This window comes from Musa acuminata, chromosome BXJ3-4 (genome assembly GCF_036884655.1).
Source record: "Musa acuminata AAA Group cultivar baxijiao chromosome BXJ3-4, Cavendish_Baxijiao_AAA, whole genome shotgun sequence".
NCBI classification, from domain to species: domain Eukaryota; kingdom Viridiplantae; phylum Streptophyta; class Magnoliopsida; order Zingiberales; family Musaceae; genus Musa; species Musa acuminata.
This window is the reverse complement of record NC_088352.1, coordinates 11,154,952-11,172,498: the sequence shown is the minus strand read 5'-3', so window position 1 is coordinate 11,172,498 and position 17,547 is coordinate 11,154,952. Positions and strand designations below refer to the sequence as shown.

General features: G+C 40.7%; 4 protein-coding genes across 5 annotated transcripts; 2 read left to right on the top strand and 2 right to left on the bottom strand.

Moving 5' to 3' along the window:
* Positions 1 to 406: 406 nt before the first annotated feature.
* On the bottom strand, positions 407 to 763 carry LOC103981720 (transcription factor PAR2-like). Its single transcript, XM_065148029.1, has one exon. It carries the CDS (start codon positions 761 to 763, stop codon positions 407 to 409), a length of 357 nt encoding a protein of 118 aa, XP_065004101.1.
* Positions 764 to 4,024: 3,261 nt separating this feature from the next.
* On the top strand, positions 4,025 to 6,552 carry LOC103981423 (UDP-glucose 6-dehydrogenase 4). Its single transcript, XM_009398153.3, has 2 exons — positions 4,025 to 4,183; positions 4,942 to 6,552. Exon 2 carries the CDS (start codon positions 4,944 to 4,946, stop codon positions 6,384 to 6,386), a length of 1,443 nt encoding a protein of 480 aa, XP_009396428.2. The 5' UTR covers positions 4,025 to 4,183; positions 4,942 to 4,943; the 3' UTR covers positions 6,387 to 6,552.
* Positions 6,553 to 7,310: 758 nt separating this feature from the next.
* LOC135637255 (probable leucine-rich repeat receptor-like protein kinase At1g35710) lies at positions 7,311 to 11,613 on the top strand. Its single transcript, XM_065149862.1, has 11 exons — positions 7,311 to 7,540; positions 8,115 to 8,262; positions 8,677 to 8,748; positions 9,482 to 9,553; positions 10,102 to 10,173; positions 10,262 to 10,405; positions 10,656 to 10,736; positions 10,812 to 10,883; positions 11,008 to 11,079; positions 11,190 to 11,261; positions 11,343 to 11,613. The coding sequence occupies exons 1-11, from the start codon at positions 7,459 to 7,461 to the stop codon at positions 11,431 to 11,433; spliced, it is 978 nt and encodes a 325-aa protein (XP_065005934.1). The 5' UTR covers positions 7,311 to 7,458; the 3' UTR covers positions 11,434 to 11,613.
* A 194-nt stretch (positions 11,614 to 11,807) lies between these two features.
* LOC135583678 (pentatricopeptide repeat-containing protein At3g29290-like) lies at positions 11,808 to 16,637 on the bottom strand. 2 transcript variants are annotated; one of them, XM_065149861.1, is made up of 4 exons: positions 16,346 to 16,637; positions 14,211 to 15,933; positions 12,450 to 12,616; positions 11,808 to 12,265 (listed from the first exon to the last, which is right to left on the bottom strand). In XM_065149861.1, the coding sequence occupies exons 2-4, from the start codon at positions 15,852 to 15,854 to the stop codon at positions 12,256 to 12,258; spliced, it is 1,821 nt and encodes a 606-aa protein (XP_065005933.1). In that variant the 5' UTR covers positions 15,855 to 15,933; positions 16,346 to 16,637; the 3' UTR covers positions 11,808 to 12,255. The 2 variants fall into 2 exon arrangements, with proteins under 2 accessions (XP_065005933.1, XP_065005932.1); XM_065149860.1 differs by having other exon boundaries at positions 16,329 to 16,636.
* Positions 16,638 to 17,547: the final 910 nt, after the last annotated feature.

The following is a 17,547-nucleotide window of genomic DNA, read 5'->3' as shown; positions in this document are numbered from 1 at the left end:
ACGTAATAAAATGTACAGTATATATATATATATACTCCCACGCAAGAAGTACTCCCATTGCGTTAAAGAGGATAGAGTCACTAGGAATAGTACACTGCAAAGTTCTTATATAGCACTACTCGATTGAAAGTGTACAGCCATCTTGGGAACAAGTATTACCAACTTCTTTTTCTATCTTTTTTTCTAAAGAAAAAGTGTTTCCACTAATTTAAGAGCACTGATGCCTTGCTAGTTCTAGCTTAAACATTGGGACAAGGAGATCGCAAAAGAATCTCTCAGTTGGCTGTCCCCTCATCGACCAGAGCCACAATCAACACAGACATAACAAAAGACGCGGCAAAATGACATGATCAATCCAAAAAAAACCATCCATTTAGCTCTCACTCTCCAACATATACCGCATCACTCACTGCATGCCGCCATTCTTCTCCGTGCAGGGGCTATGGAAATCCACCAACAGCTTCAAGACCTCGACTTGGGCCCTCAGCAGAAGGATATACTCCGCCGTCTCCTCGAATATCCTGTCGGTAGCCATCTCCTTCTCCTTCACGCTGTCGGTTTTACGCGGTATAAGCTTCCTGAGCGCTTGAAGCCGCTCCTTCACTGCCCCCGACGTCACCGCCGCCGTTGCCGGGCTCTGCTTCCTCCTGCCATCGATATCGTAGCATATCCTCGAGCGCTTTAGAAGCGGCAACCTCCTCCGCCGTCTCCTGTTCATTCTTACTACAGGTCTCGAGATCTTGTGGTCGAGGCTCGTCGGCATGGCAGGTAAGAGGGTGTCGAAGAAGCGGTCGCCGAAGATGGGAAGCAATGAGACTCTTTCAACTCATTTTATGGAGACAGGACGGAGGAAACATGAAACAAAGCTCAAGTGTTGAATCGCATACCAATGTTCCCCTGTTTCTTCCAATAACTACGATATCACCACCACCACGTCAGTGAAATCAGCACAGGGAGCGATGGCATTCATGTATATTAAAGACAAGAATATGGTCAAAGTATAAGAGGAAAAGTTAAACATGAGAAAGCCATAGGCGGTACTGCCACGGATCACGTGGGAGCCCGAAACATTCACGTGTCTCAATTCCCAAAATACCCCGTTACGTAAAAAGCAACAGCTGTGTTTTCGCACCGGCAATTTTTACATTCAAACCGCACTGCAAACCGCTGCCGACGCGGCTTGAACTGAAGCGTGAACGGGACCACCTCCTTCCGCGGGCACACTATGTGGGTGCAGATTCAGAACGTTTATTTGATCAAACCCGCCTTTTGCAACAGTAACCATTGTGACAGGTCCACGTGGGTGTCAGCGGCTCCTTCGCCCCGTTACGCGCTTTCCTCGAGACCGTGGCACGCGTGATCGGATATCGATCCAACGGCTCGTTACGTTGATGGCGGACTCGTTATAGCGGGCGTTACTACTGCTACGGCAACCGCTACACAAGTTTTATAGCAATAACATATATATCGGTATACGGTTGCAATCTCGTGCGTGTTAACAGTTTTTGTAACCAAAGACATTAAGTAAAAAAGATATATAATAAACCTTATGTATTTATAGATAATTAAGGACCAGGAAAGGATGCTTGCTTGGGGGTACTGAGGTCAGCTAAAACTTGGAGGAGATGGTGGAGGAACAGGGCCGGTGGGTGGGTGGGGTTTGATACGAAGCAGAGAGCATGTGAAGATGGGGAGCGTGGCCAGTGGCCAGTGGCCAGCGATACATCCGCGTCGTTGCCGCGAGGAAGGGGCGGGAAGACACAGGACCAGAGAGGGAGGGAGACATGGCGGAGAGCACATGGAGGAAGGGTGGGGGAGGAGGTGGGAGCAGCATGTGGGCGGAGGAGGAGGAGGTGGTGGGCGCAGTGCCTGCAACATTCCATGCACCCCCAGAATCGAACAGTGCCCGCTGTCCGCCTGCAAAGCTGATATTGGTAGCCAACTAAAACTTTATGTGTAGCGGCTCACAAGCAACCAAAGTTGCAGTACTTGGAAATCCTAAATATTTTCCTGAATCAATCAGGAAGACAATTATCTTATGATCCTTTCACGCATTTAATGAAAACTTTTTATCTACCTGTTGGGACTTACCATATCGTGCGTGAGAATTAAAAGAAAAACGTCGAGAGACTTGTGTTCATTGATAGATTCTAATTATCATTCAACAACAAAAATAGATATTTAACGGACAATTTTGGCGATGGAGACACATTACCTGATCTATGGTTCCCAAGAATTTTAGTCATGTTAGATGACTAAAAAATTAATGTGCATTCTATCAATTCTACATGGACGAAGAAACTTCAACGTTTTTGGGTCCACGAGACAGCTGTGTTAATCGAGCTTGTTTTGTTCCTTCCCATTCGGTGAAGACAGTTGATGATTGGTCCGGTTTTATGATGAGAGATTTGGTATCTTCCCTAATTCATGATTGATTAGAGATGGTGGAATCTCTTGTTAACGGAATCATAAATACTTCTCCTCCTCTACGGTCGCATTGAAGGTCCCATTTATCACTCAATCAAGCCAAAACCCAAGTCACCATTGTGATCGATCGAACTCGAATAATTAACTGTGTTACGTATGAGGAAGATATCCGTAATTTTCGATAAGCGTAATACTTATAAATGCAAATATAATGTTGATGTGACGCATACCGACATCGACAAGACCTTTGAAGGTTTCATCTCCTGAACGTTTGACCCGGTATTCAGCTTCCATCACTTCAATCAATTCCACACAAGAAAAAGGAGAACAAGTATGAATGAGTGCAGGTAGATGCACAGAAAAGGTCGTGAGCCACAATTCCTCCGTGTTCTATCTTGAAGAATTCCACGGATTCGGCCAATCTCCATTATTATGTGAGACGCAGTGGAGTTAGGCATACGATGATGATGATGATGCAGTAGGGAGAAAAGTACAAGTAAGCGTTAACTAATCTTACCAACAAAAAGAAATATATTTTTTATATCTTTTTCGTTTAAAGATTGATATATTGTTTAATATATTCAATATGGACGAATTATTTAGACAATCTATTTATGTCGATGTGATTCGATACATAATAATCGATAGATACATCAGTATAAATAAATAGATAAAATAAATCGAGTGAAGATTTCTTTTCATTTTAATCCATTATCATTACAGTTTCTGTTGTAGTGTTTTCTACGTTATAATCAAATCCACTTGCTTCTTTTTGCTGTATGTTGTACCATTGCATGAGGTTGTCTGCTACCTTCCTCTCCCACTGTCAGTACCCTTTTCTTAAACTATGGATCAGCTTAACATCTTTCATCTCACACCAACTTTCTCTCAACCAACAATCATTTGCCTTTCCTGATCTCTCAAGTTTCCTCACATATCTGATCATCTTTAATTTTCTTAAAGAAAATGAAATTTTTTATCACAAAAAATTCGACCAAAGTATGTTCTTTCTGGTTATTAATCCTAGTTCGATGATTGTTACTTATCTATTTCAAAGAATACATGAGAGTAAAAGTGCTGTTTCGATTCTGGTGTGGGTTTAGAAGCAAACTTCGGATACTTGGAAAAGTCTGACATGCGGAGAAGAAAAGAACGTCGTTGTTGTGGACTTTCCTGGATTTGTTCTCTGTTATTTTAGATTGCGACCTATGAGAACTTGGTTGTTCTGCTGTCATTGTATTGATTTGCCTGCTTCCTTCATTCTACTGCAGTAAAACATCTTGATCCTCCAGTTCTCTGGACTGGTTATTTGAATCCTAATGCTGTCTGTTTTGGAGTTACGTGATAGAGAACATGCGATCATACAGTTGACTGTTTCCTTCCCTTTCGTTCTCTCTGTCGGTTTGGAAGTTAAATTAATGCAAGAATTTTTCGTCAGAACACGTACAATATTTCCATCCGGTGATAAGAAAATGTTTGTGTTTGGTAGATCGTGAGATGCTTGCGGAGTAGTCGATGTCAGTGTTACCTCTTTGACTTTTTGTGTGGTGAGTTCATGGTAGGGAGAATGAACTAGATCTCACGATGGGAGTATGAGAAAGAAGGGGAAGGCCTCTTTTTAGTATTTAAGGAGCTGCAGACCATTTCCTTTCTCTTCACAGGGAAGTCCTCTTTCTCCTTCCTCGCTGTCGTCCTGCCATAGGATCTCAGATCTTCCCGTTCCTGTGCCTCTTCCTCGTAGGAAAGTTCCGAGAAGGTAATGTTCTCACCTGATATGAAGTGTTTCTCTCTGGTTCGATTGATAGATTTCTATCGCCCTCTGTTTGCGCTGGTCTCTTTCTAAGCGTCCTCTTTGATTAGTTATGTGCTATGGTTGGTCTTTTAGATCGACGGTTCTTTCAGTATCATGCTGCTAATTCACAATTGTAGAATGAATGATGAGTAAGAAAAGAGTTCAGATTTCTCAGACTTTGCATCTGTGGACGTGTATAGATCACAACACCTTCAGGTCACCTGTTTGTGCAAATCTTGTAGCGAGTGGTGTTATGTGACAGTTTTAGTTGTTAAGATGTTAAGGTGCATTTCCAACTGTGATTTTTCAGATTTGATCCACATGTAATTTTTTTTGCTGCCTGAGTAGCTTTCGTTTGGGGATAAAAGCTTGTTAACCGGCAAAATTTGACCTTGATCTATCCTTTCATCATGGATTCTCAACATCTTTCCAGTTGGAGAAGTTGAGCTTAAGACAAAAAAAAAATATAGATATAGCTGCAAAAGTTCAATTACATTATGAACACTCTTGAAGAACTCGAATGAGAAGGAATCGTAGTTTTAGTTTGCTTTGAGTCTCGGACATTATGCTGGTTGCAGATCTCTAGTGTTTGCAGCCACTCGACTCGTATCCTTTCTTAAGCCTTGATGTTGTCAGAAGAATCAACGTCATGAATGATTCAGATTCGTCAGTGTTTTGCATCTTCTGACCGCTTGATATTGTTCGGACAATCTCGAACGCAGACATGGTGAAGATATGCTGCATCGGAGCCGGCTACGTCGGCGGCCCAACCATGGCCGTGATTGCTCTGAAATGCCCTGCCATCGAGGTGGTGGTCGTGGACATCTCTGTCGCCCGTATCGCCGCATGGAACAGCGATCAACTCCCGATCTACGAGCCGGGGCTCGACGATGTCGTCAAGCAGTGCCGAGGAAGGAACCTCTTCTTTAGCACGGACATAGAGAAGCACGTCCGCGAAGCCGACATCATCTTCGTCTCCGTGAACACCCCCACCAAAACCCGCGGCCTCGGCGCAGGCAAGGCTGCAGACCTCACCTACTGGGAGAGCGCGGCTCGCATGATCGCTGACGTCGCCAAGTCCGACAAGATCGTGGTGGAGAAGTCCACCGTGCCCGTCAAGACCGCAGAGGCCATCGAGAAGATCTTGACCCACAACAGCAAAGGCATACGCTACCAGATCCTCTCCAACCCGGAGTTCCTTGCGGAGGGCACGGCGATCCAGGACCTGTTCAACCCTGACAGAGTGCTCATCGGCGGGCGGGAGACCCCGGAGGGCCGGAAGGCCGTCCAAGCTCTGAAACAGGTCTACGCCAATTGGGTTCCGGAGGACAGAATCCTCACCACCAATTTGTGGTCTGCCGAGCTATCCAAGCTCGCGGCTAATGCCTTCCTAGCTCAGAGGATCTCATCGGTGAACGCCATTTCTGCGCTGTGCGAGGCCACAGGGGCCAATGTGGCCGAGGTGGCCTACGCTGTCGGGAAGGACAGCAGGATCGGGCCCAAGTTCCTGAACGCAAGCGTTGGATTCGGTGGCTCCTGCTTCCAGAAGGACATCCTCAACCTGGTCTACATCTGCGAGTGCAATGGCCTCCCGGAGGTGGCCAACTACTGGAAGCAAGTCATCAAGATCAATGACTACCAGAAAAGCAGGTTCGTGAACCGGGTGGTTTCCTCCATGTTCAACACCGTGGCGGGCAAGAAGATCGCAGTGCTCGGGTTCGCCTTCAAGAAGGACACCGGCGACACAAGGGAGACTCCGGCCATCGACGTCTGCAAGGGCCTTTTGGGCGACAAGGCCAAGATCAGCATCTACGACCCCCAGGTGACGGAGGACCAGATCCAACGTGATCTCGCGATGAACAAGTTCGACTGGGATCACCCCGTCCACCTCCAGCCGATGAGCCCGACGGCCGTGAAGGCGGTGTCCGTGACCTGGGACGCCTACGAGGCCACCAAGGGGGCGCATGGAGTCTGCATCCTGACGGAGTGGGATGAGTTCCGGAAACTGGACTACGCCAAGATCTACGAGAGCATGCAGAAGCCTGCCTTCATCTTCGATGGGCGCAATGTGGTGGATCCCGAGGAGCTTAGGGAGATCGGATTCATCGTTTACTCGATTGGGAAGCCACTGGATCCATGGCTCAAGGACATGCCTGCTGTGGTCTGATTGGGAGACGACAACCATGGATCATGATGTTGATTTTACTTCTTTATGATTATTGCCTTATCATATTGGGTATTTTTCTCAATTATTTTCGTCTTATCCTTTCCTAATATACTTTGTAATGGAGTGTCTTTTGTTGCATTAAATGAAAGCATTGCTAGTTGTATTAGATGGATCTATCTATCTATCTATAACTTGAAGAGACCTCTGTTCTAGGATCCATATCGACTGCACTTCTATCATTGTTGGTTCTAAAACAGTCAATTCTTGTGTATAATTCTTAAGACAAAATGAAAAATTTTCTGATAACCTTATGAAACACGTTCACAAAATGAAGTGACATTGCCCAAGATTTCACTTGAGTGTCCCGAAGAAAAGGCCATTTATCTCGAATTGGTTTACTTTGTTTGTGACGGTTTGAGTCTGACTTCTTCGAAGTTGTACGACCTGCATCAGTTGGAACAGAGCAGATCATTTCTCCGTCTTGTGTCGAGCTCATGCGTTCGCACACTCGAGACTTGCAGACTGCAGCTGCTGAGTAGGATATTTCATAGCTTCTTTGCAGGAACTGTGTATGCCATAATAGCTAAATTAAGCAAGTAATAAACAATCTTTCTGAAGCTGAAGCATCAAATTCACCTATGAACCATAAACTCTGAATCCGTAGAATTGCTGATTTCTTACAAGCATGAGATAATTATGAATGAGAAGAAGAAATGTTAGCTAAATTTAAGAATGATTGGTCTTCAAGCTGCAGAACAATTGCTACCCGAGAAGAAATTGCAGATCCACGTTGTAATTATTTCTGGATAGGAGGAGGATAATGGAAGGTTGCAACGGGTTCATTTGCAATAAGAAACTTGAAAAGGGCCTTTATGAAATACACGTTTGCACTTGGGTTTTATATATACACCCCTCTCTATCGGAAAATACGCAGTTGCCCCCTCTCCACTGGTGGTTTCACGCCGAACGCCGGGTGGTGGAAGATCCACTAGGTGAAGTGGCCAAGGTAAGGGCCTTTATCACGCGCATCCGGGATCGGTAGTAGAACGTCGTCGAGATCGAGAGATATTCCATGGCGAGCTCCTCGACCTTGTCGTGGATCGTGTTCTTCCTCCTCCTGGGTCTAGGACGCTGTAAAACCGTGAAGAGAGACGGTACTCCTCTTCTTCCGCCAAGCCTATTCTTTTCCGGTTCGAATCGCATAGTTTCTCGACACTTTTGGGCGCGATAGATCGCTCGTAATTCGGTGGCTTTCCTCTCATCTTTTTGTTGGAATCTTGGTGGATCGCATTACCAGGATCCAGAATTGGTAGGCATGGTTCGGTCAATCGTTCGCCTCCATGCTAAATGTGGGCAGCAAGTTAGGTTTTATCGCTTATTGTTGAGCTCAATTCCTTTTCTCGTCGACGAATTGTGCAGTGCCTCTTTCTTTAAAAGTTCACCAGCACTCTGATTTAGGACGAGAAGAAGCTTAATTTGCCCAAGACATTTCCTCCTTGTTTGCTCCCAACACCTTGACCTGAACACTGACATTTTCTGAATTCGGAAGGATGTTGGGACTCATACTGTGATGGTGCTTTTTTACACAGCTTCGATGGAAAGGGAGCATGTATATGTTATCATGATTGGACGGACATATAAGAAATTTGAAATGCCTCGTATAGAACATAAAAAAATGTGAAGATGTAATTGATGCCTTCTTATTGCTCTACACTGAATACCTTGCAGTGAAAGCATTGAATGAAATCAAGGCTTCACTTGGATGGAGAGTAGTCTATGCATGGGTGGGAGATGATCCCTGTGGAGATGGTAATCTTCCCCCGTGGTCGGGGGTTACATGTTCCCAACAAGGAGATTACAGGGTTGTGACAGAATTGTAAGTATCCATACTTTCCCAACTAATCATGTTTCTTACGTTTGCACCTTGGAAGTTTTGAGACTTTATCTGTCTGCAATTCGGTGGCCTGAGGGAAACGACATCAGTGACTTTTCAATGAGTTGTCTATGATATTTGGACGCAAACAGAGCATTCTATTTCTATGTAGATTACTCTCATTATTAGGAAGACTTGGCAGATGAATGTTATAGTTTTAAGCTTAAATATAAATAAAATCACAAGCTATTTTTAGTCGTATTTGATCTGTAGCTTTTGTCTTCTAGATAAGGTATTGGTTTTGAATATATAGTTTTGATGTAGAGCTTGTATTTTCTGAAGTAAATACTGGTTTTAAACATTAAAATTGTTCTATTGGTCTCTGAAGTTTATTCTTTGGTCCTACTACACTTGCAGGGAAGTTTATGCAGTTTCAATCGTTGGCCCTTTTCCTATAGCAGTAACAAATCTCCTGGACTTAAAAAGACTGTAAGAACTCTCCCTGAAATATCAGTTGCAAATTTATGAGTTACAGAATATTTATAGCAACAAGTGCTGGTTGTATTCTTCATGGTGGCTTTTCTGTATGCTACATCTGTGAACACAAGTTCACATCATGATGTGACCATGTGCCGGCATTCTTGCATCATGTTATACTGAATAAAACATGGACTTGGTATGTCATTTTTCAATAAGAAATGGACAGCAAATGTATACGGATATGCCAGCAATCTTTGCATCATGTTAATCATGGACTTGGTATATCAGTTTTCATGAGAAAGGAAACATATAGAGAGAGGGTGCTCACTTCCGTTGTTGTTTCAAACAATTAATCTATGCATGTTCACGTTCTGCAGGTATCCTTTGAAAATGCTAACATTACTGAATATGGTTCCTTTATAAAAGAGCAGTTACTTTTATCATTACATGCTGCTACAGTTGATCAAGCTTGCTTGTAAGTCGATAAATAATAATTAGCTGCTGACAGCTTATGCAATGCATTGTTTATCTCTACAGAAGAAATCAACTTATTTGTTAGCTCCTCTAAGTTGTCTACATTAGTTTTTCTCTTTGCATGTGAAGAATAAAGCATATGACTAGCTTTTTATGAGCTTCCTATAAATCATGGCTTTATACAAACAAACCAGCTTCCAGATTATTAGCTTGTAACTACATGTTGCGGTGCATTTAACAAAAATTTTCAACTCTACTTTAATGTCAGGGATCTTCATAATAACAAGTTGACAGGGCCCATCCCTCCTCAAATTGGACGTTTGAAGCACCTCACGATACTGTATGTTCATCTGAGCTTTTTGGTTAAGCCTGTAATCTGATATTGGTCGGTATTTTGTTCTGTTGTTTTTTCAATGAACCAGACTGTATAGGTAGGTATACCATTAGTTTATATGTACTGTACAGGTCTGGATAACAAGAACTAGTATTGGACTGAGTTTAAAATCCTTGTTGCTATGCTTATACTGAGTTTGTCTTTTTACAAGCTTATAGTTCCCCATTTAAGTCTGTTTTATCTTAAAAATAATGATATGGTTGAATTTGATTAGAAATGAGACTACTTTGTAAGAAAAAAAGTTGTTTATCTTACGTGACTAATTAGAGAGCAAACTTTTATTTAGAAACACTAATATTATGAACCTTATCTGGCAAAATGACAGTAACTCTGTAAAAAATAACCCTGTAGTACTTTCAAGCATTGTCCTTGTGAGTTCCTTGACTGGCAAAGCGACAGTAATTCTTCTTGAGGATTTTCATTTGAGGAAAGCTTATATATCCTGACAACTAATTACTTATAGTTTTTCTTGTTTTCATCTGGGTGCATCTTAGGAACCTGAGATGGAATAAGTTGCAAGATGTCATTCCTCCTGAAATTGGTGAATTGAAGAAACTGACACATTTGTGAGTTTTTAAAGGTGTATTTGTCATATAATGGTTAGTTTTCAGAAGCTTTTTCATATTGGTGTTTTTCTTTTTGAAACCTTTGCAGGTACCTGAGTTTCAATCATTTCAAGGGTGAAATTCCTGTGGAGCTTGCAAATCTACCAGAACTTCGTTATCTTTATCTCCACGAGAATCGCTTGACTGGAAAAATTCCTCCAGAATTAGGGAATCTAAAGAACTTACGACACCTGTATTGTTTCTCTCTCTCTCTCTCTCTCTCTCCTGTGCATGTCTGTTGTCTGTTTCTGGATATGCAGCTGTTGTTCATGCATGTTTGCTGTTAAATAAATACCCTCAAACCTTTAAGGGATCATTTAGCGGTCTGGATTTATGTGATAACTCTCTTTTCAGATTCATTGTTAATCATTTTGTGATAATTTTGGTAGCAAACTTCCAAGATCAAACATATAGAAATTTCCTAACAATGTATCTATTTCTAGTGATGTTAGTGGCAACCACTTGACGGGAACTTTAGCCGATTTCATCCAAAATGGAGATGGTTTTCCATCTCTCCGCAACTTGTAAGTTCCTAGCCTTCTTTCATATTATTTGTTTATTACTCTGAGACTCTTTTTGGATACTATTTGTTGATATAGGTACCTGAACGATAACCAACTAAGTGGAGAATTGACTGATCAAATTTCAAATTTGACCAACCTGGAGATATTGTAAGATTTGCCACATTGAATGAAATTTCACACTCAAATGTTTTTTTTACAACATCCAATTTAACCTAGCACCAAGATTTTTGAGGATTCTATCTATTTGTTTATTCTATATATGTGTTTGTAGGTATTTATCATACAACAAGTTGAGTGGACAAATAACTCCCAAGCTCATAGAAATTCCCAGATTGACCTGCTTGTGAGTTTACTATCTAAAATCTCTTCAATTGAAGATTGTACCATCTCATGAAAGCAAACTTTTGTTTGTCGTATCATCTATACTGAGCACTCTATCAATACGTCTTTTAGGTACCTGGACCACAATGCATTTACTGGGAAGATCCCAAATGGATTATACAAGCACCCTTTCTTGAAAGAGATGTAAGCTTTTACTAAAATGCTTCCTCTCGACAGCATAGATAGCTGTTGTTTCTTTGTTTCTTAAGAACAAGTCCGATGCAGGTATGTTGAAGGAAATCTATTCAAGTCTGGTACAAAGCAAAAGGGTCCACACAAAATACTTGATCTATCTGACACAGAATTCTTGTTCTAGCCAGCTCCAGTTTGATCCATCCTTACATAGTATCTTACACAGAAATATGTGGAATTAACTATGCTATATGGAAAATCTTCCTAGAGTCAGATATCTAATGTTTCTGTTTACCTTAAGAGACTTGAGCAACTTTGTCATTTCTTTATAGAGAAAAATGGAAAGAATCATTTATGCTGTCTACTTCTGCTTTTGCTTTCTACTACATGATCACAACTGTAAGTGTGATCTGAAGTCCTGAAATATGCTACGAGGCCTCGACCAAGATTGTGAATGGTTGGCAAGTTTGAAACCACAACACTAGTCAAATTGTTTCATTTCTGAACAGTAATATCACTATATGATCAATTGCTGGATGGATGTTGGATGCTGATTCAGATGGTCAATGAATGATCGGTAAGTCAATTTTCTATTCACAACATCAGTTCTAACATATATGATTTCACCTTGGTTCAAACAATATGTGGTCAAGTAACTGAGAACAAGATTGCCTTTTGGTTGTACATGAATCTTTATTCAGCTGCAATATTTTCTGAAGTCAGAATTAGACGAACTGCTGTCATTGATCAACCCACAAACCTCGGTGATCAATCGACATGCTCCGCAAGACAGCGCCAGTCTCCCAAGCTCAAAGAAGTCCGGTTTGAATCACCAGCACTTTGATAGTCCACGGTTAGCAGGGATTGTGATTGTTCGTCGTGACTGATGCACGATCTGCCAACTTGCCTTGATATATGGGTATTTGATTCTCTGATCCACGAAACTTTTGCGGCCGGAGATCTTTACGATAAGTCGTAGGAATACAGTAATACTGCTCTGAGAACTTCATCTTCTCCTGCAAGGCAGTAATTTTTTGTTGGAATCTAGTCTAAAACTATGTTAGATAAACTTAATAATTAGAACTAACTTGGACAACAGTACAATCATTGTTACAGGTCTCTGAACAAACACATCATTGACCCAAATAATGCCTGATGAAGTTAACAGATGTATAATCCATAGGTGGGTTGAAGATTTACCTACTATCACATGGTAAGTGTTGTAGCATCAATGCCCGGGTTTTGCCATCTGGTTGAAGTCCAATGCTGCGCATTTTCTTGTACATTATTTTCGCCACTTCGATCTTGCCTCGTAAGCAAAGCCCATGAATAAGTGCATTGTATAGGGAAGAATTTGGTGCAACAACCTGTTAAATCCAAGAAGATATAGCATGAACAAACTGTTGTCAGAAAGTAAATAACCACCTACCTTGATGCCTAAATATATGCATAAATAGCACAGTGAATAGTTTCATTTTAAATTTCACAACCAAGAAGGTCAAAGCAGAAAGAGCAATAACAAAGATAGAAGCAATTTAAACCTAAATTTGTCAAAAGCTCATGCCATGATTATGAGGGTCAATAGATAAAATAAACACACTTTAGCCATCTCCTCTGACACCTGGAGTGTAATAAGAGAGGAAGCAGGGTGATGCTTTTGTAGTCACCAGAACAAGTGAGCAAGGACATCAACAGTATCTTGTTCATTTACATCTGCTAACCAAAGTTTTAGATGAAAGAATTTACACACCAAGGTCAATGCCTTTCTAGTCACTGGAGTAGAATCCGCGATGTAAATACCAAATATAGCAAAAGCATGTTTCAGCCAAAATTTTGTTCCTCTCCCACTAAACCTTCATCAAATTGTTTTTATGATTGTGGAGATGCTTTAGTGTTTTTTTTGGATCCAAGAGCCCAAAAGATGAATATTTGTTTCATCATCGTATGGAAACAAAATTGCAGGTGCATAACCATGGTCTTCCTGTGGTGTCCCATGCGTGAAAATCTAACTATGTCTGTATGTCTGTGCCAACCAGCTCATTGTTATATTTCTGCATGGAGGGGAGGCGGAAAGAACTTCTCATAGAAGCAGTCCCTTATGCAATATAGGATGCCCTCATTGGTCATTCCAAGGAAAAATGAATACCAAAGCTGTTTTAGTTATTTAAAAAGCAAAAAGAAGATGGCAGGTAGCTACAGGTAATTAGAAATTTGTTTGTTATCTTGAACATTTTGATGACTTCTCTTTCAACGAGCAGGGGAAATAAGTGAGAAAAAGAGAAACAGCTGATTAATGAAGTATGACAAAGGAATCCATGACCAAATTAAGTTATATGCATTTGACTATAGACAATCTCTGTCAATCTCTGGTGGTTTATTCAAGCAAGATATTTTGAGGAATTCTAACCCTAGTGAGAGTACAATGGTGTTTAACTGTTAAACATTCAACGCGGACATACTTATGATATTTGTTGATCAGAAAGACAGTCAAAAATCTAAATGACATGGAGAAAAGTGGATGTTCAGTATGTTTCCAGCATAGTGAAAGCAAGATAAGAATAGTAGAGATTTCTATCATGCAAGCAAGGATAGATGAACTTGGAAGGAAACTATCTTCACTAAAGACCTATGCAATGCTAGGCACAGGACATCCGTGAATGGTGAGAGAAATAATCAAAGAAGAAGAAAAATCACAGCACACTAAAACCTTCTATATCTCTTCAATAAACCTAGAATTTCCATCAGTGGCTAAAATAAATAATATAATTCTGGCAAGAAGTAACAATGTACCTTCCATGGTCTAAACTGAAACTTTGATAGACATATATTGGCATATTATGTTTCAGGTATCATTGCAGATACTAAGGTAAGGCTTGCTAATCATGACTTGTCACAGGTTGTAATCACAAATAAGAGTAGAAACCCTGATAAAAGTGACCTAAGCAATGAGATGGTACATACCTCCATGATTTCCTCTATTTCGGTCCAAAGGGATCCCCAGATGCATGATCTAATCAATGATAAGTATGTGAAGGTGTCTGGGGCACACTTCTGCTGAATCATGTGCCGATACGCTTGCAATGCAACTTTTGGCTCCCTTGCAACCTCACAAGCAGAAATCACATGGTTATAAGAGGTAGTTGACATTTGAATTCCACTTTTTTCCATCTGCCATAACAGCTGCAATGAACGCTCCCATAAACCAAGTCTCTGACAAGACATGAGAGCCATATTATATAAATGAGCATTCAAGTCAACATCTTGTTTTGTTTTTATGCCCTCAAATAGTTGTATGGCATCAGCATATCGATTAGACCTATATAAAGCACACAGTAATGCACTCCATGTGTATCCATCAGGCCTATGCCCTACTGATTTCAGGAGATTATAGACCTTGAATGCAAGATCATCTTTCCCAGCCTTTCCAAGGCAATTGATCATTGAGTTAAAGGCAATCATATTGGGCTTGATGCCACTATCCAACATTTTCTGGAAAATGTTGAGACCCAGATCCCACTTCCCTTCTTTGGTGCACGAAGAAAGAATTGCTTTCAGAATATCCTCACTCGGTCCTAGTCCACTCTGAATCATATCATAGTATGCATCAACTGCAAATTCTGGCTGCCCACACTGCACAAAAATACTGACCAACAATTCGTAAGTTATCATGGTACTTCTAAGCGCACTCTGCCTTAGCTTTCTCCAGGTTCTCTCAGTCTCAATCCAGTTCCCAGCTTTCCCACAGATTGATATCATCGTATTGTAAACAATAACATCAAAAGTTTTTGATATGCCTGCCTCGTCCAATGCCTTGAACATTTCTAAGGCAGAATTACAACCTTGAGCACTAGCAACAGCTTTAAGTACCAAGCTAAAAGTATGGCCGGTAGCCATTCCTTTCTCATTCATCATCTCGAAAACCTTCAAGGCATCATCATGTGATCCATTGCGCACAAGACTTGATAGAAGTGAGTTACAAGCATGAGCATTAGGTCGAAGGCCAGAGGCTGTCATCGAAGTAAACATTTCTAGTGCACTCTTAACTTTGTTCAGCCTGCTGAGGATCAAAACCCTCTTTGACAACAATTCTTCATCTTGTTCCTCTAAAAACAGCAGCTTTCCTTCCGAAAGCTGAAACTGCCTCTCTAAGTTTGAGCATGAGAGATCATGTGTAATTTCAACACCAAGCTCTTGTTGAATAACTGAGCTCCCCAAAGGCAGCTGCTTTTGGATATACTCGTTCGTGCTGAATCTGACTTCCTGATCCCACGTCAGCATGCTAATTTGCTGTCTATATGCAACACCAGATTTACAGTAGCAAGCAGACACAACATGATCTCGTCTTATAGAGAAGGAAATTTTAGTCATTCTGGACATTACAAGCGGCTTGAGTTCACACAATCTACCACTTTGTGCCACCACCAGCAGGACAGGTGAATGCTCGACAATGCAATTATTCTGCAGACAACTCAATTTGCTGGGTCGAAGATTCAGGAAGCAAAAAGACGGACGGACTCGCTCCTGTTTTCTAACCGACCTTTTACCAAAATGAGAGCCATCATATATGCCGCAGATTGAACCGTAACTGCTCAAAATTTCCACCATATTGACAGATTTAAGAAACCACTAGCCGGACGGAATTACACCTATGTTATCAGGCAGGCAGGAATCGACACTCCCAGATCTAGCAAATACAAGAAACGAACTTATCTTAAAGGAATTAAACATCAAATAACCCCAGAATCTCTCACATCCATAGACGACAAAGAATTTCCACCATGAATAACAGGCATCCGAGACCTCAGAAGGTTTAGGAAAACTAGTCGAAGCTCCACAAGCTAGAAACAAATAGTATGCTTCTTCGATAAAAAGAACAACCAATAAAACCAAACCACTTATCGAAATATAACCAAAGATACAACTTTTTTTCTTTTAATGGTAGAACCAATTGAATTTTGACCTTAAAAAAAATCGATTTTTTCCCCTTGACACACACCCAAAAAGAATCCATAAAAAACCAGTGACCATCAAGAAAAGGGCCTCGAATGCTAGGGTTACAAAGAAACGTTAGGACGAAACCTGGACTTAGTTCGCACCGACTGTCGATCGGGACTCGGAGGGGAGCTTTCGGGGAGGAGGAGAAAGAAGGGGCCTATCGTCGTCCGGGGAGGCTGTCGTTTAGGGACGGAGCTTTCAACGAAGGGGAGGAGGAGAAGGCGGGAGGGGGCTGTCGGGGAGGCTCGGCGGGGTGCGACGGCAGAGGAGGAGGAGGAGCAAGAGTGAGAGCGACAGCGAGAGACGGGAATGTGTGCGGTGGCGGCTCCTCTCGAAGCAGTCCTCGACAGCGGCTCATATCCCAACTAGAAATTTGGATATGATTTGTTTTCTTTGCTTCAGAGATGTCATGCCATTCACGTGGAAACAACGCTGATTTGTATCACTTTGTTTAATCACCAAAGTTTGATGATTTCGGACATTATGTAACACAGTTAGGACATTTGACATTTGTTTAAAGATCATGCATTCTGTATTTGTATTTATATAAATTTCTGATTATAAAATATTCCAACTATTTTCTTCTCATCAACAAATATATATTTTTAATATAAACATTAAATTAAAAGATTTTCTATTAAATATAAATTTATATAACATCTTTATGAGATACTCATATGATTAGATCTATGTATTAATTATTTGCAACCCGATATGATTAGAAATACTATGACACATTAAAGAAAAAGATTAATATACAAAGAAAGATTTTGCTATAAGTAAGATTTTAAGTGTTTTTTCTACTGTCTAACCGAGTTCTTAGTAAGATTATATAATGATGGCATTTTAATAGAGTTTTCAAGAACTTAAATTATGCAATCTGATCAATCATGATCATGGTCATATCAACATCTTATCATTCTATAATACTAAAAAATACAGTGCGGCCATTCTTATAAAAATATAAATAGATATTAATTATTCTTAAAAGATTACCAATATTTATGAAAATTCAAAACAAAATACCAACATATTTGTATCTCCAATAATATATATATATATATATATATATATATATATATATATATATATATATATTATTGCTATAAGTTAATGCTGCGGCTGCTACTACTGCTACTTATGACCCCATTCAAGGAAATAGAATTAGTCTCGATAAGAACTTTCTTCACATATAAAATCCCCGAGGCTTATGAAACAAGACTATTACTTACTCTAAGAATCCAACAAATAAAAATTCAAATTGTCAGACAGTTTTAGATCATTACTTGCCATCTTGGTTAAA

Excerpts from the sequence above, each read along its gene's own strand:
- LOC103981720 (XM_065148029.1), bottom strand. The coding sequence starts at position 763 with ATGCCGACGAGCCTCGACCACAAGATCTCGAGACCTGTAGTAAGAATG.
- LOC135583678 (XM_065149861.1), bottom strand. The coding sequence starts at position 15,854 with ATGGTGGAAATTTTGAGCAGTTACGGTTCAATCTGCGGCATATATGAT. Across the intron at positions 12,617-14,210 it reads AAATAGAGGAAATCATGGAG|GTTGTTGCACCAAATTCTTC; the intron begins GTATGTACCATC and ends TGGATTTAACAG.
- LOC135637255 (XM_065149862.1), top strand. The coding sequence starts at position 7,459 with ATGGCGAGCTCCTCGACCTTGTCGTGGATCGTGTTCTTCCTCCTCCTG. Across the intron at positions 8,263-8,676 it reads TACAGGGTTGTGACAGAATT|GGAAGTTTATGCAGTTTCAA; the intron begins GTAAGTATCCAT and ends CTACACTTGCAG. Across the intron at positions 9,554-10,101 it reads TTGAAGCACCTCACGATACT|GAACCTGAGATGGAATAAGT; the intron begins GTATGTTCATCT and ends GGTGCATCTTAG.
- LOC103981423 (XM_009398153.3), top strand. The coding sequence starts at position 4,944 with ATGGTGAAGATATGCTGCATCGGAGCCGGCTACGTCGGCGGCCCAACC.